Source organism: Acinonyx jubatus, chromosome C2, assembly GCF_027475565.1.
Source record: "Acinonyx jubatus isolate Ajub_Pintada_27869175 chromosome C2, VMU_Ajub_asm_v1.0, whole genome shotgun sequence".
Lineage (NCBI taxonomy): Eukaryota > Metazoa > Chordata > Mammalia > Carnivora > Felidae > Acinonyx > Acinonyx jubatus.
This window is the reverse complement of record NC_069384.1, coordinates 65,785,894-65,806,204: the sequence shown is the minus strand read 5'-3', so window position 1 is coordinate 65,806,204 and position 20,311 is coordinate 65,785,894. Positions and strand designations below refer to the sequence as shown.

Sequence of the window (20,311 nt, the reverse complement as noted above, 5' to 3'; positions counted from 1 at the left end):
TAAGCCTAGAAATGTGTAAAGTTTATAAAAGGTTAAAAAGGCAAGAAAATAGATTCTCCTCTAGAGCTAGCAAAAAGGAATGCAACCCTGCTAATATCTTGATTTTAGCTCAGTGAGACCTGTATTGGACTTCTGGCCTACAGAACTATAATACATTTGTGTTGTTTCAAACTACTAAATTTGTGATAATTTACATCAGAATAGAAAATAATACAAGGGGCATCAAAGGAAGCTGTTTTTTTTTTCCATCATCATTATAGTCATCCTTGTTCTTTATCAGTTAAACACCACAAGTACTTCAAATCCTACTGTCTTACCTTTCCATCAGCCCCTTTCCCAATTATTCATATGAGGATGTTTAAGTAATTATGATGTCACTGCATGATAAAGTTTAATACCACTTCATCTGGCACCTTCAGTGGGTTCTTTCATTTTAAATTGGAGACAGTTCAAACCCAAACTCCTATCCTGAGGGTCTACAATCTAGAACAGGAGGCAGCAAACTTTTTATGTGAAGGGATAGACAGTAAATAGTTTAGGCTTCACAGGCCTTACAGCTCTGTCACAACTGCTTGACTTTACTCTTGTGGTAAGAAAGCAACCACAGACAATATGTTAATGGTTAGCATGGCTGTGTCCCAAAAAAACATTTTATAAAAACAAGGCCTCAAGCGAGATTTGTCCCATTGGCTCTAGCTTCCAATCCCTGATCTAGAACAATTCTGATAATTATTGTCTTAACCAGGGTTCTGTGGAAAACAGCCTGAGGCTAGGCTTAAGTGCTAATGTTTCATAGAGAATTGCAATCTCAGGGATGTAATAATAAAGGAAAAGTGAAGTAAAGCAAAGACGTAAAAGTAAGATGATAGGTTATCACACTAATCACTACTTTATGGGAGAAGACAAAGAGACACAGCCAATCACTCAGCATGTATATATGTTTGGCATTGCTAGATGTCTCTAACAGTCTATGTGGAAAAACCATACTTCAGAATAGCCCAACCACAGAGAGGAAGGAAAGGAGAATTTATTTCTGTGTCTTGTCTAATATTGGTCAAGGTTTTCTCCATGGGAAGTTAATACCCCCTCATTTCAGAGTCTTGTCATTTGACTCCTTTGGTATCTGGTAGGAAAGCCAGATATCATATCTTATAGTATGGTATATTATCTGAATCCAGAATTAAAGGGAGAAGCTAAGACTTGGCATAGCCAGTCTACTTAAGGAAACAGTACTGTATAAAACTGATTAATTTTGCCAAAACAGAGATGAAGCAAACAGTCATGATTTGGGCATACAGACAGGCCTGAGAGAATTCAAGGAAATGTATACAGTATTATGCCCAATATAAGCATCTCTCAGTTCAAGGGCACGCTCTTCGATTTGATACACTAATGCACAATTTCTTTAGTAAATAATATGTCAGAGAGAGGATGGTCTGTTTTCTGATTCCACAATACTATGTTGTTTCAATATAACACTTAACATCAGTAATGTGTTCCTTCTTTCACCTCACCCAAAGCCTCTGTGGAAAATTGTCCCTTCCAGGTTGAATTTATCCCAGAAATGTAAATGTTTTTAATTAGAAAATCTATTAATATTTCAACAAATTAACAATTTAAGGAATACTCATCTTGTAGTATAAGTACATGATAGCTTTCTTTTTTTTGTAATATAAGTGTCTGACATTAAACTTTTGATTGCTGAGGCATTCACTTCAGACATCCATCTTGAAGAAACACATTGCAAGCTACATGACTAAATAAAGAGCCAGGATACCCCACCCATAAAGTTCCCCTTTTTTAGAAAGCTCTGGTTGACACAGATAAACTGACAATTTGATTGACAGCTTACTTTTCCTTTCCCACACTTAAATTCCCACTCTTCTGTTTTATTTCACAAATAAAGTGAACATGTGAAACCCTAGGCATTCCATCCTCAATAAAATCAGAACCCCAGGTACATGCACTCTCTCTTTCTCTACCTATGACTTCACTGAATGGCCCCAACCATGTTGTGTACCCTCTAGGACTCATGAACAATAATCTTGTTTTTCAAAGTTCCCTGATGATTGTTGTTGAGGGATATCTTGACCATTAAAAAAACCCACAAGGGCTGGTCTAGCCACAACACTGGCTCTGAAAAAGGAAATGTTGATGAGAGCTGGTTCAGGTCCAGCTAGTGTCCCCAGGTATTTCTAGATCCTATATAGCATCCTTATCAATAGACTGAGATTAGCACAAAACATATCTCAATGCATGTAGAAACGCATCCAAAAAATTCAACACTGTTTATAATTTAAAACTCTTTGAATATTGGAAATAGGTGAACTTCATAAAAGCAATCAACCAAAAACCTGTAGCAAACATCTTAATTTTGAAATCTTAGAAGATATTTCTTTTGCAGTTGGAAACAAAAGCAAGTTCCCATTAAAGCCATTTATATTCACCTCCACTGGGTTCCTATCCAACAAAACAAATATGTATATAAAAATATATAAATATTAGAAAGGAAGAAACAAAATTTGTCTATGTTTGCTATGCTTTTATACATAGCATATTCCAGGTAATCTAAGGACAGCCATTAAAAACATTAGGTGACACAATGAACACAAAATAACAAAATCAATATTTTATGCACTAAAATGACTTAAAATTAATTTTTAAAAAAATTAATTCACAGAAGCAATAAAATCTATAAAGTACTTAGAATTAATCTAACAAAAGATATACATATGAATTTTGTGGAAAAAGTTATAAAGCTATATAGAAAAAAGAAGGCTAAAGGAAACACTATGTTTATAGTTGGAACATTCATATCTTAAAGAAGTAAATTTTTTCTAATTGGTATGTTCAAATTACAAACAAAATCCCAGGAGACATTTACATAGAGTTTTAGAAACTGATTCTGCAGTGTATATAGTACAATAAATGTTCAGAAAAAGCCAAGATAGAGAAGGAAGAGGTGGAGGACCTACCAGATAACAAGATGTTTTGTAAAGGTATTATTACTAATAAAATGTAGTAATAGCACACTAATAAATAAATATATCAATGCAACAGAGGAAAAGTCCAGAAAAAAGATCCATTCAAGCATGGGAATTTCATATGTGAGTGATATGTTATAAATTAGTAACTAAATTAACTATTCAATAAATGAATTATTTATCTGTAAAAACAGGCATATCCCTTATTTCAAACCAATATAAAATATTTATATTTTTTTAAAACATTTTTTTTCAACGTTTTTTTAATTTATTTTTGGGACAGAGAGAGACAGAGCATGAACGGGGGAGGGGCAGAGAGAGAGGGAGACACAGAATCGGAAACAGGCTCCAGGTTCTGAGCCATCAGCCCAGAGCCTGACGCGGGGCTCGAACTCACGGACCGCGAGATCATGACCTGGCTGAAGTCGGACGCTTAACCGACTGCGCCACCCAGGCGCCCCAAAATAAATTATATTTAAGTTAAAATCTAATCGTGAAATGGAAAGCCTTAAAACTGATCTTCTGTTTTAAAACAAGGATGATATTTTCCCACAGGAAGAAATGATTTACTGAATAAGATACAAAATGCAAGAAACAAATGAAAAGACTGATAAAATTCAATACATTAAAATAAGAAAAAACCTCTATGTGTCAAAAGGCTGTTGATGGAAGAACTAATGTACAAGAAGTCAAACAATTTGGGGGCACCTGGGTGGCTCAGTTGGTTAAGCATCTCACTCTTGATTTCAGCTCTGGTCATGAAATCGCAGTTTGCAGGATTGAGTTCTGTGGCAGGTTCTGCACTGACAAATGGAGAGATTCTCTCTCTCCCTCTCTCTCTCTGCCCCTCCCCTGCTTGCTCATGCAGTCATTCGTGCTCTTTCTCTCAAAATAAACAAGCTTTTAAAAAAAGTCAAATGATTTATTCAAGATTTCAAACATGTAGTATTCTGACATTAATACTAATTTATTTCTCATCCCTTTTAATTTTTAATTACTTAACACACATTATATTCATAAAAGTATGAACAAAGGGGACTATCAATACCTTTGATCACTTTCCCCAGTTCCAATCTCCAGTATCCTCCCCAGATTTGTACATATACTTTCAGGCCTTTTTTCTTGGGTATTTGAATATATAATAAAAACACAAATGCATTATTCAAGTGGCCTTATACTGCACTTATTGTTCTTCAACTTTTATTTTTAAAACATGGATTAAAGAACTTTCCATATCAGTACAGCATTCTATAATATGGATATATTGGCATACATTTATTCCATTTTGTATTAATTGAACTTTATTCTGTTTTCAGTATTTTGGCCCTTGGTAATATAAATAGGATAGACCTCTGAAATGAATTTTCTAAGTCATAATGAATACATGTTTTAAATGGTGAGAATGCCAGATTGCCCATATTGGTATATATACCTACTAGTGCTGTATTTAGGTGTCCATTATTCATTATTAATATTTTCCATTACCTGATATTATTTTTAATTTTTAATATTTTGCCAATCTGATGTAGAAAAAATGGGATATTGCATTTCCCTAGTACTTATAAGTGAGGATATTTCCTTCTCACAGCAGCCAAACTCTGTTCTTTAGAGGTAAGAGGCAACACATTTTCAACTCTTATAACTGCCTTTTCTAGTAAACTTACTCTCATATTTCTAAATATATTTATATTTCAATTTCTTGATATATTAATTACACATATTGATTTCCTATTATGAAAGATGAGGATATGGTACAAGTTTTTTATATATTTTGCATGTTCATTATTTGCCTACTATACGTAGCAAATATCTCCCTCTTTATTGCCTATCTCTTATCATGATTGTCTTGTTATGGTATATTCCTTAAAGCTTTTAGGTTTTATGTCTTTCCTAAGGATGTCTCAACTTTACAGTAACAACTCATTTCCTATAGTTTCTCCTAAAACTTTCTGAGTTGTGATTTTAATGTTTATGTATTTTCTCCATCTGGAATTTACTTCTGTGAATGGAGTAAGGTAGAGAGACATTACTTTTTTTTTTTCAAAATGGATATCCAATTGTCCATCACCATTTATTCAATAGTTTTTTATATCCTAAAACATCTTCTCTAAAATATCCAAAAATTACCCCAAAAGTCTGAACCATTTCTGGAATACCCATTTACATCTATTGGTCTTTTTGTATCTCCTGTACCAATATCACAATGTATTGTATTACTTTTTAACAATAGCCAAATTATGGAAAGAACCCAAATGTCCACCAACTGATGAATGGCTAAAGAAGATGTGGTATGTGTGTGTGTGGGGGGGGGATATTTTCCATTACCTGATATTATTTTTAATTTTTAATATTTTGCCAGTCTGATGTGGAAAAAATGGGATATTCCATTTCCCTAGTACTTAAGTGAGGATATTTCCTTCTCACAGCAGCCAAGTGCTGTTCTTTAGAGGTAAGAGGCAACACCCTATGATGCCAAGTGGGATATTCCTCAGCCATAAAGAAGAATGAAATCTTGCCATTTGTAATAACACAGGTTGGAGCTAGAAAGTATTATGCTAAGCAATATAAGTCAAAGAAAGACAAATACCATATGATTTCAGTCATATGTGGAATTTAAGAAACAAAACAGATGAACATAGGGGGATTAAAAAAAAGAGAGGCAAACCAGAAAACAGATTTAACTATAGAGAACAAACTGAAGGTTACTGGAAGGGGAGGTGGCGGTGGGGGATGAGTTAAATGGATGATGGGCATTAAAGAGGGCACTTGCTGTGATGAGCACTGGGAGTTGTAAGTGATGAATCACTAAATTCTATACCTGAAACTAATATTTTTTCTAGTCCATTAAACTTTATTTTTTTTCATTTTCTTAAGTTTATTTATTTTCATTATTTTTTATATGTAATTTATTGTCAAACTGGTTTCCATACAACACCCAGTGCTCATCCCAACAGGTGCCCTCCTCAGTGCCCATCAACCACTTTCCCCTCTCCCCCACTCCCCATAAACCCTCAGTTTGTTCTCAATATTTAAGAGTCTCTTATGGTTTCCCTCCCTCCCTCCCTGTAACTTCCCCCCCCCCTTTCCCTTCTCCCTGGTCTTCTGCTAAGTTTCTCAGGATCCACATATGAGTGAAAACATATGGTATCTGTCTTTCTCTGCCTGACTTATTTCACTTAGCATAACACTCTCCAGTTCCATCCGTATTGCTACAAATGACCAGATTTCATTCTTTCTCATTGCCAAGTAGTATTCCATTGTGTATATAAACCACATCTTCTTTATCCATTCATCAGTTGATGCACATTTAGGCTTTTTCCACAATTTGACTATTGTTGAAAGTGCTGCTATAAACAATGGGGTACAAGTGCCCCTATGCATCAGCATTCCTGTATCCATTGGGTAAATTCCTAGCAGTGCTATTACTGGGTCATAGGGGAGATCTGTTTTTAATTTTTTGAGGAACCTCCACACTGTTTTCCAGAGTGGCTGCACCAGTTTGCATTCCCACCAACAGTGCAAGAGGGTTCCTGTTTCTCCACATCCTCTCCAACATCTATAGTCTCCTGATTTGTTCTTTTTAGCCACTCTGACCAGTGTGGTATCTGACCAGTGGTATCTCAGTATGTGAAACTAATATTAAAATGTTTGTTAACTAACCAGAATTTAAATAAAAACTTGAAGTAAAAATTTAAAAAATATTTTAAATATTTTCCTTTTTTAAAATTTATAGTTACTAATTTTATTTTTCTTCTTAACTGAAGTATAATATATACTGTTATATTAGTTTCAGGTGTACAATATAATGATTCAACAATTCTGTTCTTCCATTTATCTATTTTACCCTTCTCCCCAACCACCTCCACTCTGGCAACCATGGGTTTGTCTCTATATGTAAGAGTCTGGTTTTTTTTGCTTGTCTTTTTTTCTCATTGTTCATTTGTTTTGTTTCTTAAATTCCACATGAGTGAAATCATATGGTATTTGTCTTTCTCTTATTTCACTAAGCATCATACCCTCCAGGTCCATCCATATTGTTGCAAATGGCAAGATCTCATTCTTTTTTATGGCTGAGTAATATTTTATTGTGTATATATACCACATCTTCTTTACTCATCCATCTATGGATGAACACATGGGTTGCTACCATATGTTTGCCATTGTTAACAATGCTGCATTAAACACAGGGGTGCATATATCTTTTCAAATGAGTGGGGGTGTTGTTGTTGTTGTTGTTGTTGTTGTTTCTTTGGAAAATATCCAGTACTGTAATTATTAGATCATATGGTATTTCTATTTTTAATTTTTTGAGGAACTTCTATACTGTTTTCCACAGTGGCTGCACCAATTCGCATTCCCAGCAACTGTGTACAAAGCTAGAGGTATCACAATTCCAGAATTCAAGATACACTATAAAACCGTAGTAATCAAAACAGCATGGTACTGGTATAAGAACAGACACATAGATCAATGGAACAGATTAGAGAGCCCAGAAATAAACCCATGCTTATATGGTCAATTAATCTATAATAAAGGAGGCAAGAATATATAATGGAGAAAAGACAGTGTCTTCAACATATGATGCTGGGAAAACTAAGTTGCATGTCATCCTTGCCCAGGGGCCATTCCAATCTTCTCTGTGATTTTAATATATGTGCTGCCAAAGGAGCACAGTGCTTAGAAAACTAGACAGCTACATGCAAAAGAATGAAAATGTACTGCTTTCTTATACTATACACAAAAATAAACTAGGGGCGCCTGGGTGGCGCAGTCAGTTAGGCGTCCGACTTCAGCCAGGTCACGATCTCGCGGTCCGGGAGTTCGAGCCCCGCGTCGGGCTCTGGGCTGATGGCTCAGAGCCTGGAACCTGTTTCCGCTTCTGTGTCTCCCTCTCTCTCTGCCCCTCCCCCGTTCATGCTCTGTCTCTCTCTGTCCCAAAAATAAATAAAACGTTGAAAAAAAATAAAAAAAAAATAAACTCAAAAATGGATTAAAGACCTAAATATGAGACTTGAAACCATAAAACTCCTAGAAGAAAAAATGGGTGGTAACTTCTTAGACATCAGCTGTAGAAATATTTTTCCAGATATGTCTCTTCATGCAAGAAAAACAAAAGCAAAATTAAGCTAGTGGGACTACACCAAAATAAAAGGTTTTGCACAGTGAAGGAAACCATTAATAAAACAAAAAGACAACCTACTGAATGGGAAAAGATATTTGCAAATGATATATGCAATAAGGGGTTAATATCCAAAATATATTAAGAACTTATACAACACCAAAAAAACCCCCAAATAATCCAATTAAAAAATGGGCAGAGGCCCTGAATAGACATTTTTCCAAACAAGACATACAGATGACCAACAGACACATGAAAAGATGCACAACATCGCTCATCATCAAGAAAATGCAAATAAAAACCACAATGAGATTGTCACCTTACACTTGTTAGAGTGGCTGAAATAAAAAACAGAAGAAATAACAAGTGTTGGTGAGGATCTGGAGAAAAATACTTTCTTATGAATTTTAGAATAATTTCCTTAAAAATAAGTAAATTCTGATGACACCTGATTGGAATTACAGCGTATTAATGGATCAATTTGAAGAAATCCAATGTTCTTTCTATTACCATCAGGCAACTTGACTTTCAGGCTCAATATTTATTAGACAAATTCACTTTCTATCATTTAAAAATAAACAAAGAAGAAAACATATACTAACTAATTTATACAGGTGTTTTCTATGGTATTTAGCAAAAAATATATTATTGAAGAAGGAATATTTATGATGAAAGTGATGCTTTAGATCTTTTCATGTTATCAACTTTGTTTCCTCAAAATGAAAATTATGAATAATCAAAATGAATAAGGATTATTTCTATAACCTGAGAAAATTTTCTGTATAATTACCTATTTATAAAATCAAGATTGGCTAATTTAAGATTATTTAATATTGGTCATGTATCATTACCAAAACTGAATAGCAGAGGCCTATGACTAATGATATTGATAATCAAATTGTTAAGTTCCAGCACAGAATATTTGAAAATGGAAGTTGTTCCACATGTCCCATACCTTCCTCAAAATTCTAGAATTAAATACCAACTTTAACTCTAGGTGAAAAAAGAGACTTAATTTGGGACCATTATTGTGAACAATTCATTCATTCATTCATTTATTTGCTCATTCATTCATTCAACATATTTTAATTTTAGAAAACACTGAATGCTATGAACTGTGCTACAAGTTAGGTACAAAATAAGAACAAGAAACACCTTCATTCAAGAATGAGGAAAATAAATGCAAGAATAATGGTATTGTAATACTCACTTTCCCTTCATCTCTTGGGCTATCACTTAAATGTACAACTGGACCTGGATGAGTCTTTGTGGATCTGTTAAATTAATTCAAAATAGTAATTAAAAAATAAAAATTAAAACACCTTACCATTAGAGACTGGAACAAAGAAATTATACTAGAATACACTCTTAATAATCTGAGAGTTATTCATTTGAAATTTGGTTGTTTTTCTTGAAGACTTTCTTTCTTTCTCCTAGTAACTGTTAAAATAGGTGTAATTTTTTTAAAATCAGGTTTAAGAACATAGATCCATATAACAATAGGGTTCTTCATTTCTTTTTTGTTTTAAATGTTTATTTATTTTTGAGAGAGCAAGCGCAACCAGGGGAGGGGCAGAGAGAAAAGGGGACAGAGGATCCAAAGCAGGCTTTGTGCTGCAGACAGACCCAATGTGGATCTCAAACTCACAAACCATGAGATCATGACCTGAGCTGAAGTCAGACGCTTAACCAACTGAGCCACCCAGGTACCCTAGGATTCTTTATTTCTATAGCACAAGAATTAAATACTCAAAGGGACAATATTAATAATGAAAGCGATGCTTTAGATATTTTCATGTTATCAACTTTATTTCCTCATTATCAAAGGAAAATTATGAATAATCAAGATGATGCCTTTTCATAAAAGTATGGATTTATGGACTGGGCATTTTTATGTTTGTTGCCTTATCTGGACCTCCGAAAATTTAAAATTGAACTTTTAGTTACACAAGAAAGAAAACTTACACAGCCATAAGGCTAATGCTGTAAATCCTTGCAACCAAATTGCAAAGTATATAACTGATTTACAATTTCTTTTGACATAAAATCTCTAATTTTGCTCCTAAGAAAAGTTTAGGATCTCCTTTGATTTACAAAGAAACTCTCTCTAGTGATAGCCAGATTACAGAAAACTGACAAACTGAGGAAACATAGTTCACTGGTTATGTCTTACTTATTTGTTATCTAGGGTAAGCAATAACAGGTAACTATGTGTCTAAGTGCATATTGTTAAAAGGACCTATGCTCTGTAAATCTGACTTTAAATTTATTCTACTCTGATATCTAGCATGTTTCTTTTGTGTTCCCTATTTTAACATACTGTTAAATATGATTATGTCATGGTTAAATATAATATGACCTGATATGACCATAGATTTGTTACTGCTCATTTTTCCACATCCTTTCTTCAACAGCCTATTTGTGCCAGACTAATTCTATTATGATTATATTGACATAATTCTAATTTATTTCTTATGCACACATTAAAACCATCAAAGATTCTTCACAAAATAGTAAAGAAGATTAAATTTTAAAAACTTGTTGGAATCAGAGAAAACTGACAAATTAAGTAACTCTAGGTTCCCTAGATACCGACTCCCCACAGTGACTCAGAGGAATAAATACAGATTTATTAGATATTTTGTTACTGGTTTTATCCTAAATCTCATTAGTACTGACAATAGTAGTACTGACTTTACTGAGTAATTATGAGTAATTATGAAAATTAGAACATGTATATATATACATATCACCTAATATAATGGCAAAACATGTTAAGCACTCAATGAACAGTATGCATTATGACTGCTGTAAATCAATGGAATAATTGGGAACCAGAGTTACTATTTGCATTCTAAATGTAGTGTTTTATTAGAGTATAAGTGCCTCTGATAAGGACAATGTCCTTCAATTATCCTTTGGAAATTAATAATATCCAACAAACTACATACCCCTATCTCTTGGGTTTGATTGGAACAGCAAATAACAAAGTGTACTCTATGATTAACTAGTAAATATATAAGTTATTTCACTTAAAGAGTGTTCCATATTTTAAAAGTTTGGGAAACCCTGAATCAAACATAGTTACATATTTTTTTCTTCTATAAAACTTCTTAAAGCCACAATTTGCAAGTGAATATTGCAAATCTTTGATATTTTCCAAAAGTGCTGGTTCATAGGATCCTTCCTCATTGACCATATTAAGGCAATCACTGAAATATACTTTAAGAAACACTACTAAGGCCACATGCAAGACTCTACCATTTAGACTCTCAAACTCTGTTAAACACTCAAGTTCAGAAAATAATCTAGCATTAAACTTCAGTTGTTTGTATTTACTTTTTCAGACAATAGAAGATATATTATTGGTTGAAAGAAAGAAAGAAAGAAAGAAAGAAAGAAAGAAAGAAAGAAAGAAAGAAAGAAAGAAAGCCAAACTTAGAAAACACTAATAGTCAAAAGAAAAAAAAACTCTCATATTATTTCACTGCTAAATATAACGACTACTAACATTTTGATATGTTTTTTCTGACTTTTCCCCTGACATTGTACCTCCAAAAACCATCAAGCATTCCTTGAAAAACTTATAGCCATAAAGCATTAGTGTACTCTAGATTCTGTAAATCCTACAAAAATTACTTTAGGTAGAATTATCAATGACCTTAAAGTCATGTAATATCTATCTAAATAATGCCCAATAATATTTCTAGGTATCCCTATTTATTTCTCTTCCTCCCATTCACCATGATAGCTTCTTAATAGTTTCCTTTGTGGACTTTCTTTCTCTTTCTATATCTTAAATATTGATATTCCTTTTCATTCTGCCCTTGTCTGTCATCTATTCCCATGTTATATATGGTCATGAATTCAAGAATGCACAGGAGCCAGGCAAGATTTGCAAATGAATTAAATAGGCTGAATGAGAACTGTGCCAAACTGGATGCACATTATCCACCTACAAAAGGTGGATTGATTATTGACTGCCACGACAACAATACTGAACTAGAATTGTCTCATCATGAATTTTCATGAAAATCTGGAAGTACAACTTTTTATTTCTACTCTACCAATTTTCAAATATTACAAATAATTCAGAACATACTTAAAACTCTGGTAGCCAAACAAAACATATCTGTGAGTCAGAATTGGTTGAGTGTCTGCTAGTTTGCTACCTGTTTTCTATATACTCTTCATACACAATCTCATCTTTTTTCATGGTTTCAATGACCATAAATTCAGATCTCATTACCTTCAGATCCATATATCCCACTTCATATCATTTTGAATGTCTTACAAACACATAAAACTCAACCTACCTAAAATTTAACTCATTATTTTACTCCCAACTTACTCAATCTCCTACTTTATTTCACTAAATGGCACCCTTACCTACACAGTGGCTCAAGCCTAACATCTCTTAATTCTTCTCGTTGTTCTTAGATCCTTCCATAATACCCAAGTCTGGCCTCTTCTATCTTCTATTTATTTAATTATGACAGCTTATCTCTACTCCTAAATCAATAATAATGTTTACCTAGAATACAGTCTTTCTCTCTTTAATCATTTCTTCATATCTGCCTCAGAGTAGTCTTCCTAAATGCATATTTAATCAAGTCAACTCTCTGCATAAAGCCCTTCAAAATCTAGCCCTTGGCCTTAGAAGTCTAAACTTCTCAAACTGCCTTAAAAAGCCTTTCATATTATATCCCCTGATTACTCTCCTTTGTCATCCTCTCTCCCAGGTATTACAACCAACTAAACTACTTAAAATTCCTGTGCATGGAACAAAAACTCTCTCAAATTCCACCCTTTAAACTTTCTATCCCCTCCTCCTAGAGTACTTCCACCCCTGTCTCCCAATTCTTCACTCAACTGAAATTCTCATCCTGTCAGATAGCAACATAGATGTAACTTCCTTCACAGACACTTCTCTGAGACCCCATGTTAGGTGTCCTTCTTATGGAATTGCCACATTTTATTTCCAATATATTGGAATTGCCTTTTTAATTATTCTCACCTTTATTAGACTAAAAGCCCCAAGAAGACAGTAACTATGTCTTCCCAGTTCATAGTTGTTTCCAGTACAGAGCATATCGTAGTGTACAATAAACATGTTTGAGTGATTGTTAAACACAAGTCTTACATTTATTATTTAATTCTGAATTTCATGCTCAAATTTTAATCATATGTAGAAAAAAATAGGTTATATATTTTTAACGTTTATTTATTTTTGAGACAGAGAGAGACAGAGCATGAATGGGGGAGGGTCAGAGAGAGGGAGACACAGAATCTGAAACAGGCTCCAGGCTCTGAGCTGTCAGCACAGAGCCCGACGTGGGGCTCGAACTCACGAACTGTGAGATCGTGACCTGAGCCGAAGTCGGACGCTTAACCGACTGAGCCACCCAGGCGCCCCGGTTATATATTTTTTAAAGCCAGGGCTGTTCCACAGAAATATTTATTTTTGTGCTCAAACCTGGACTACATTTTCCCATAGAAATATTTTTATGTCAGTTTAGTTCTATGCTACTATTTTATGGGTCTATAAACATCACTGTTTCTACGGAAAATGTGTTCCAGTTTCCAAATAATTAATACATACATTTTGGGAGCACAAAATATTTATAATTATGGGAATTGACTATAATTACAATTAAGAGGCTTCACTAAAAAAAGAAACAAATTACAAAATAACATTGAATGGAAAGTATTTCAAGTAAGAACTTATCTAGTAATAATTTCACATCTCTTAAAGACAATTCTGCATTTGCTATACTTAGAAAATGTATTGTTAAAACTTGTGTCTAAAATTCTATTACTGAAATGATCTTTTAAATATATTTTTTATTATTGTCCCATACACTTGACACATATTAACAGAAAGTGACATGTATTTTCTAATGTATCTGAAGAGGTAGAGAGCAGTTAAAAGACCGTTCTAGGAGACTGGCAGTTGCCATTTAAAATTATATGTATCACAATGGATATATAATTGCATGGAACACACTTTTGGAAATTTGGTCTATGTAAACCAAGAAACATTCAAGAGGTAATGTTGTCTACTAATAATTTCTTGAGGATATTTCAGGACGTTTTTCAGAGGCATGTACAACTCTATAAAAGATGATATTTCTATAAATGGTAGATTCTATTATGATGCTGTATCACATGTCTAAGATCATACTATGAAAAATAAAAGTGTCTTATTTTATTTTAGTTCCTTCTAATTTTACCCTCCTTTACAGTTTTTAAATTCATCATTAGTCCTGAAATCGTAAAAGTTAGACTATATAAATACATACAGGTAAAGTAGAAATCACTAATGAACTATGAAAAGTATTTGGTAACTATGTGAGTATGGAAACAAAACAGCAAAAGTGATGAAATATTTGATATATTTGGATAATAAAATTCTTAATTAGCATCATTCAACTAAACACAAATGATACATCTATTACTATTTGTACTAATGTTAAATTTGTATAAAAGTTTATAATTCAATCTCTCAAGTTTATTTATGTTTTTATCAATATCCTAAAACAATATTATGAAAGCAAACATTAAGTTCATCCCTATTTACCACTTCTATAGAACTGAGATTATAGTGGGAAAATCTTTCCCAAATAGCTAAAAAAGTAAATAATTTTTGGAAGACATAGTTGACTATAGGATAAACTTTTTTTAAAATACACATATAGAACATCAAAATATATATGAGTAAAATAGCTCAGGCCAATTATGAATGAAAGCTGTAAGTCAATAGTAGAGTGTAAATATCAAAGTAACTCTTCAGTAGTGTCATCAATCACTTAGTAACCACTCTGTGGAAATCACCAAAATAAGCGAAGTATGAAGAAAAAGAAAGGAACAGTGAACAAAGATTCTGCCCTGGAGCAGCTCTTAATCTAATCAGGGATGAAGAATTACCATTGATAAAAGACCCATTAGGACGTAATACAAAAGGAATATTATAAGAAGATCATAATTAGTAATAACCTTTCCTATCAAGTAATATACAGGCACATTGAAACATTAAAAATTGGGAATGGTAGATTTATCATAAAGACCAGACTCAAGCTTCATAAAAATAGGCTGTTTTAATCAGAGCTTTGGAGAATTAATTATGTAACTTAGAATATATCTATACAAGAGAGAGAATGAGCCAGCCTCAAGTTAAATATATCTTATTAAGGACCTAATATGCACAGAACATAAACATTTATTAAAAAAAATTTTTTTTCCTGATTAAGTGACCAGGAGACAGTGACCAGGAAAATTGTCCATGTATGTACCACAAAAAGATAACTTGGAATTCCACAAAGCTTCACATTTGGGGAATTTCACATTTTTACATGTGCATAAACTTAAATATCAATGCCAAAGTCAAAGTGGTAATTACCACTAACCACATATCCAAATGGATGCATATGTCAAAACATGAAAAATATTGATAAATTGATTCTCCTTAGAACTCTGAACAATATGTTAGGCAAATGAAGAATAAGCTACCACCAATAAAAAATATGTGAACTGATTATGATTATTTTTACATAAAATGAAATGTGGTCACAATCCACTTGCCATTCCCATTGGAAGCGGCTATACTAAGAATGACAATAAAGAAATGACACGATTTCCTGTATAACTTTTAGAATGAGTCTTAGCTTATTATCATCAAATTTTACATACATAACCCTTAGTTATTCAGAAACTCTTAAGTATTCAGAAAGACTAAAATAAGAATATTTTAATACTACAATAATTTTAAGTCTGTACAGTTTCAAATTATTTTAGCTAAACTTTTCACACAAATTAATCATAAATTAGCTATAAATGTTTCAAGTAACTCTGTAATTTGACATATATTTTACATAACCATCTGAAATATTTAAGCCAAATAAAGTGATATTCAAATTCAAACTTACAGCTCAATTGCCTTGTTCCACATGATAACATATCCAGAAAGAATGAAAGATTCAATATTTACAATATGTGTATTTCCTCTTTCTGTTCCAACATAGAGCCATTTACTCTGGAAAGGTAGATGACAGTAAGTAATTCTGAAAGAAAGAAAATTACAATTAAAATATCTAAATTTTATATTTGGTCAGCATTATATTTTCCTTATACTTATTAGGTAGCGATAGCTATATAAACAATAAAATTTACTATACACTCAAGTAGCATTTATTTACTAGCAGAGGATATAGGATATATAACAAGAGTACATCATTAAAAATAATTATGATAATAATAACCACTATTTAATAAGTATCTACCATGGACATTAACATATATTGTTTCTAATTCTGAAAAGAGCACTCCAAGACAGAGAAATATTTCTATTTTACACAGAGGAAACTGAGGCCAGGAATTTTTATTTTTACTTGCAGAGGACTGACACCTAGTAAGTGGCAAAACTGGGATTCAAATATACTCCTATCTGATTGCAAAATTAGCATATATATACACTGGTCATTTTTCTTCAGTAATATTCACTTCAAATAGAAATTAAGTACATAGGAAACAAATTTCAGTTAGAGAATTTGTAGCTTTGTCTGCATAAGATCATAAATTATTTACTATTTATTCAGATGCTTGGAATCTAATTAGTATAAAGAAAACTTATAAGGTCAGAGATCTACCATACTATTCCTTTGGGCTTTTTTATTCTGCCTTTATCTTCACAGTAGGTTTTCTGACCAATTCTGGGAACCTGTTCTATAGCCAACACAACCATGACACCTATAAATAAAATATGGGAATTTACCAGAGCCTTCTATTGACAGTGTATCACTCTTTAGTTTTGCCTATTCAGGCTCCTTAATCACTCTTAAAATGACAAGGGAGGTAAGTTCATAGTTATCCATTGTCAGAACTTATTATTGAATCATAATATTTCCTAGAATTCACTCAGAAAGAGAGCTGGTAAATTGTTAGAAGAACAGGACAGAATTCTGATGCCAGGCAGGCAGACCAATACGGGGGGGAAAAAAGGAATGTGAATGGTAAATTCCCCCCAAAATTCTATTTCATACCTCTTTTTTATATAAGACTAAACATCCAGTCTGTTGAATTTATATTCTCAGTCTGGTTCATTGAAGCATTCAACAGCCTACCTCTCTAAATCAAAATGTATTAAAAAGTATTCTGCTAAAAAAAAAAAAAAAGTATTCTGCTAAAAGCACCTTGCACATTACATCCAAAAATCTAGAAATCCTGCTATCATATATGTACTTACAGTTAATTGGCAATCTAATTGAAGTGTAACCTATATGATATTGGACAAGTCTGATTAAAACCTAAAGTCTAGAAGTGCTATTGCCAAGGAATATTTAATAATGTCCCACAGGAAATAATATGATGGTCATGTTTCTAGGCAATGAAGGATCTATTTCAAATTCAATGTAAGTGGAAAAAGGAAACTCATTTTAAAGAGGATTTAGATTACCCTTTCTGAATCACAGAGTTGAAAAAAACACTAATTTAATAAAAGTAAACAAAAATTTAGTAGTTCTAGTAGATAAAAAGCAAACTTCAATATGACCTAGTCATTTCCAAGGTTAACAAGAAAAATCTAAAAAGCACCACGATTCAGTAATGAAGGCTGAAGCAAGAGGCAGAACTCTACTATAGAGAAAGTTTACAAGAATGATGGAATACATGAAAAAGACCCAAACAGGATTAGAACTATTCTTTGAACCAATATTACTTTTCCCCTAATTCTAATTGACAAGAAACTAGACCTTTGATGACAGAAGGGTTTCATCTTATGTCCCATGTCCAACTGATGGGTGGTGGTTAAACAACTGATTTTTTTCACAGGATTCCCAGACTTTATTTGAACCCAACAAAAAAGACTAATGTGATTTATGTAAGTTGCTTGACATGGGTGAGGAAGAGGGCATGATTACACTTATGCTGTATATTTGATAACCCTAATAAGTGACTAATCAATGCCTTATTGAATTTATTATATTTAATAGTTACACTTTCACTTGTAATGTATTTCCACCACCATAACCCGAAAAATGAAAGATTTTCTGTTATGTAGGAACCCTGGAAAAATAATCTTATTCCTATATCCATATTCACTATCATTCTCTCTAGTATATCATCTAAGACTTTGTTAGCCTTCCATCCATTTACCCATTAATTCAAATTTCACTAAGTAATTCTTTATAAAAAGCACTGGCAGAAGACATGAATAGACACTTTTCCAAAGAAGACATCCAGATGGCCAACAGACACATGAAAAGATGCTCAACGTCACCCCTCATCAGGAAAATACAAATCAAAACCACACTGAGATACCACCTCACACCAGCCAGAGTGGCTAAAATGAAAAAATCAGGAGACTATAGATGCTGAAGAGGATGTGGAGAAATGGGAACCCTCGTGCACTGTTGGTGGGAATACAAATTGGTGCAGCTGCTCTGGAAAACAGTGTGGAGGTTCCTCAAAAAATTAAAAATAGAACTACCCTATGACCCAGCAATAGCATTACTAGGAATTTATCCAAAGGATACAGGAGTGCTGATCATAGGGGCACTTATACCCCAATGTTTATAGCAGCGCTTTCAACAATAACCAAATTATGGAAAGAGCCTAAATGTCCATCAGCTGATGAATGGATAAAGAAGATGTGGTTTACATATACAATGGAATACTACTTGGCAATGAGAAAGAATGAAATCCTGCCATTTGCAGGAACGTAGATATAACTGGAGGGTATTATTCTAAGTGAAATAAGTCAGTCAGAGAAAGTCACATATCATATGTTTTCACTCATATGTGGGTCTTGAGAAACTTAAGAGAAGGGGAAAAAATAGTTACAAACAGAAAGGGAGGGAGGCAAACCATAAGAGACTCTTAAATACAGAGAACAAACTTAGGGTTGATAGGGGGTGGGGGAAAGGGGAAAGTGGGTGATGGGCATTGAGGAAGGCACTTGTTGGGATGAGCACTGGGTGTTGTATGTAAGTGATGAACCACGGGAATCTACCCCAAAAACCAAGAGCACACTTTACACACTGTATGTTAGCCAATTTGACAATAAATTATCTTAAAAAATAAAAGCACTGTCCTTGATTACAACACAGCTACTCTTTTTCCTCTCAAAACAATATGCCATTTAATTGGAGAGATAAGACAAGTAGAGGAGTAAACAAAAAAGTAAAGTGTGTCTATTGCTATAAAGGATTCAAAGAAGGGAGGAATTAATGCTAGTAAGGGCAATTAAGGAATGCTAAGGTAGAAAACTGCATTTAAATTGGGCCATTATAAAAATAAAAGCAAAAATGAACTATTGGGGCCTCATCAAGATAAAAAACTTCTGCACTGGAAAGGAAACCATCAACAAAACTAAAAGGCAACCGACAGAATGGGAGAAGATATTTGCAAGTGACATATCGGATAAAGGTTTAGTATCCAAAATCTATAAAGAACTTACCAAACTCAACACCTGAAAAACAAATAATCCAATGAAGAAATGGGCAGAAGACATGAATAGACACTTTTCCAAAGAAGACATCCAAATGGCCAACAAACACATGGAAAGATGCTCAACATCACTCATCATCAGGGAAATACAAATCAAATCCACATTGAGATACCATCTCACACCAGTCAGAGTGGCTAAAATTAACAACTCAGGAAACAACAGATGCTGGCAAGGATGTGGTGAAATGGGAACCCTCTTGCACTGTTGGGGGAATGCAAACTGGTGCAGCCACTCTCAAAATATCAAAATTAGAACTACCCTACAACCCAGCAATAGTGCTACTAGGAATTTATCCAAGGGATACATGAGTGCTGATTCATAGGGGTACATATACCCCAATGTTTATAGCAGCACTTTCAACAATAACCAAATTATGGAAAGAGCCTAAATATCCATCAACTGAGGAATGAATAAAGAAGATGTGGTTTATATATACAATGGAATACTACTTGGCAATGAGAAAAAAATGAAATCCTGCCATTTGCTGCAACATGGATGAATTGGAAGGTATTATGTCAAGTGAAATAAGTCAGTCAGAGAAAGATATCATAAGTTTTCACTCATATTTGGAACTTGAGAAACTTAACAGAAGGCCATGGGGGAAGGAAAGGGGAAAAAATAGTTCCAAACATAGAGGGAGGCAAACCATAAGAGACTGTTAAATACAGAGAACAAACTGAAGGTTGATGGGGGAAGTAGGGAGAG

The 20,311-nt window shown here is 33.5% G+C and overlaps 1 protein-coding gene and 1 pseudogene across 7 annotated transcripts in view; both read right to left on the bottom strand.

The window, feature by feature from the left end:
- The window catches only part of STXBP5L (syntaxin binding protein 5L), a 381,398-nt gene that overhangs the window by 234,906 nt on the left and 126,181 nt on the right, over positions 1-20,311 (bottom strand). For all 7 annotated transcript variants that reach the window (XM_027060943.2, XM_027060941.2, XM_027060949.2 and 4 more), the window contains exons 6-7: positions 16,029-16,163; positions 9,314-9,377 (exon numbers count right to left, since the gene is read on the bottom strand). In XM_027060943.2, coding sequence (XP_026916744.1) covers positions 9,314-9,377; positions 16,029-16,163 — 199 coding nt within the window. The remainder of the gene's footprint in view (positions 1-9,313; positions 9,378-16,028; positions 16,164-20,311) is intronic.
- On the bottom strand, positions 7,559-7,656 carry LOC113600015 (uncharacterized; annotated as a pseudogene).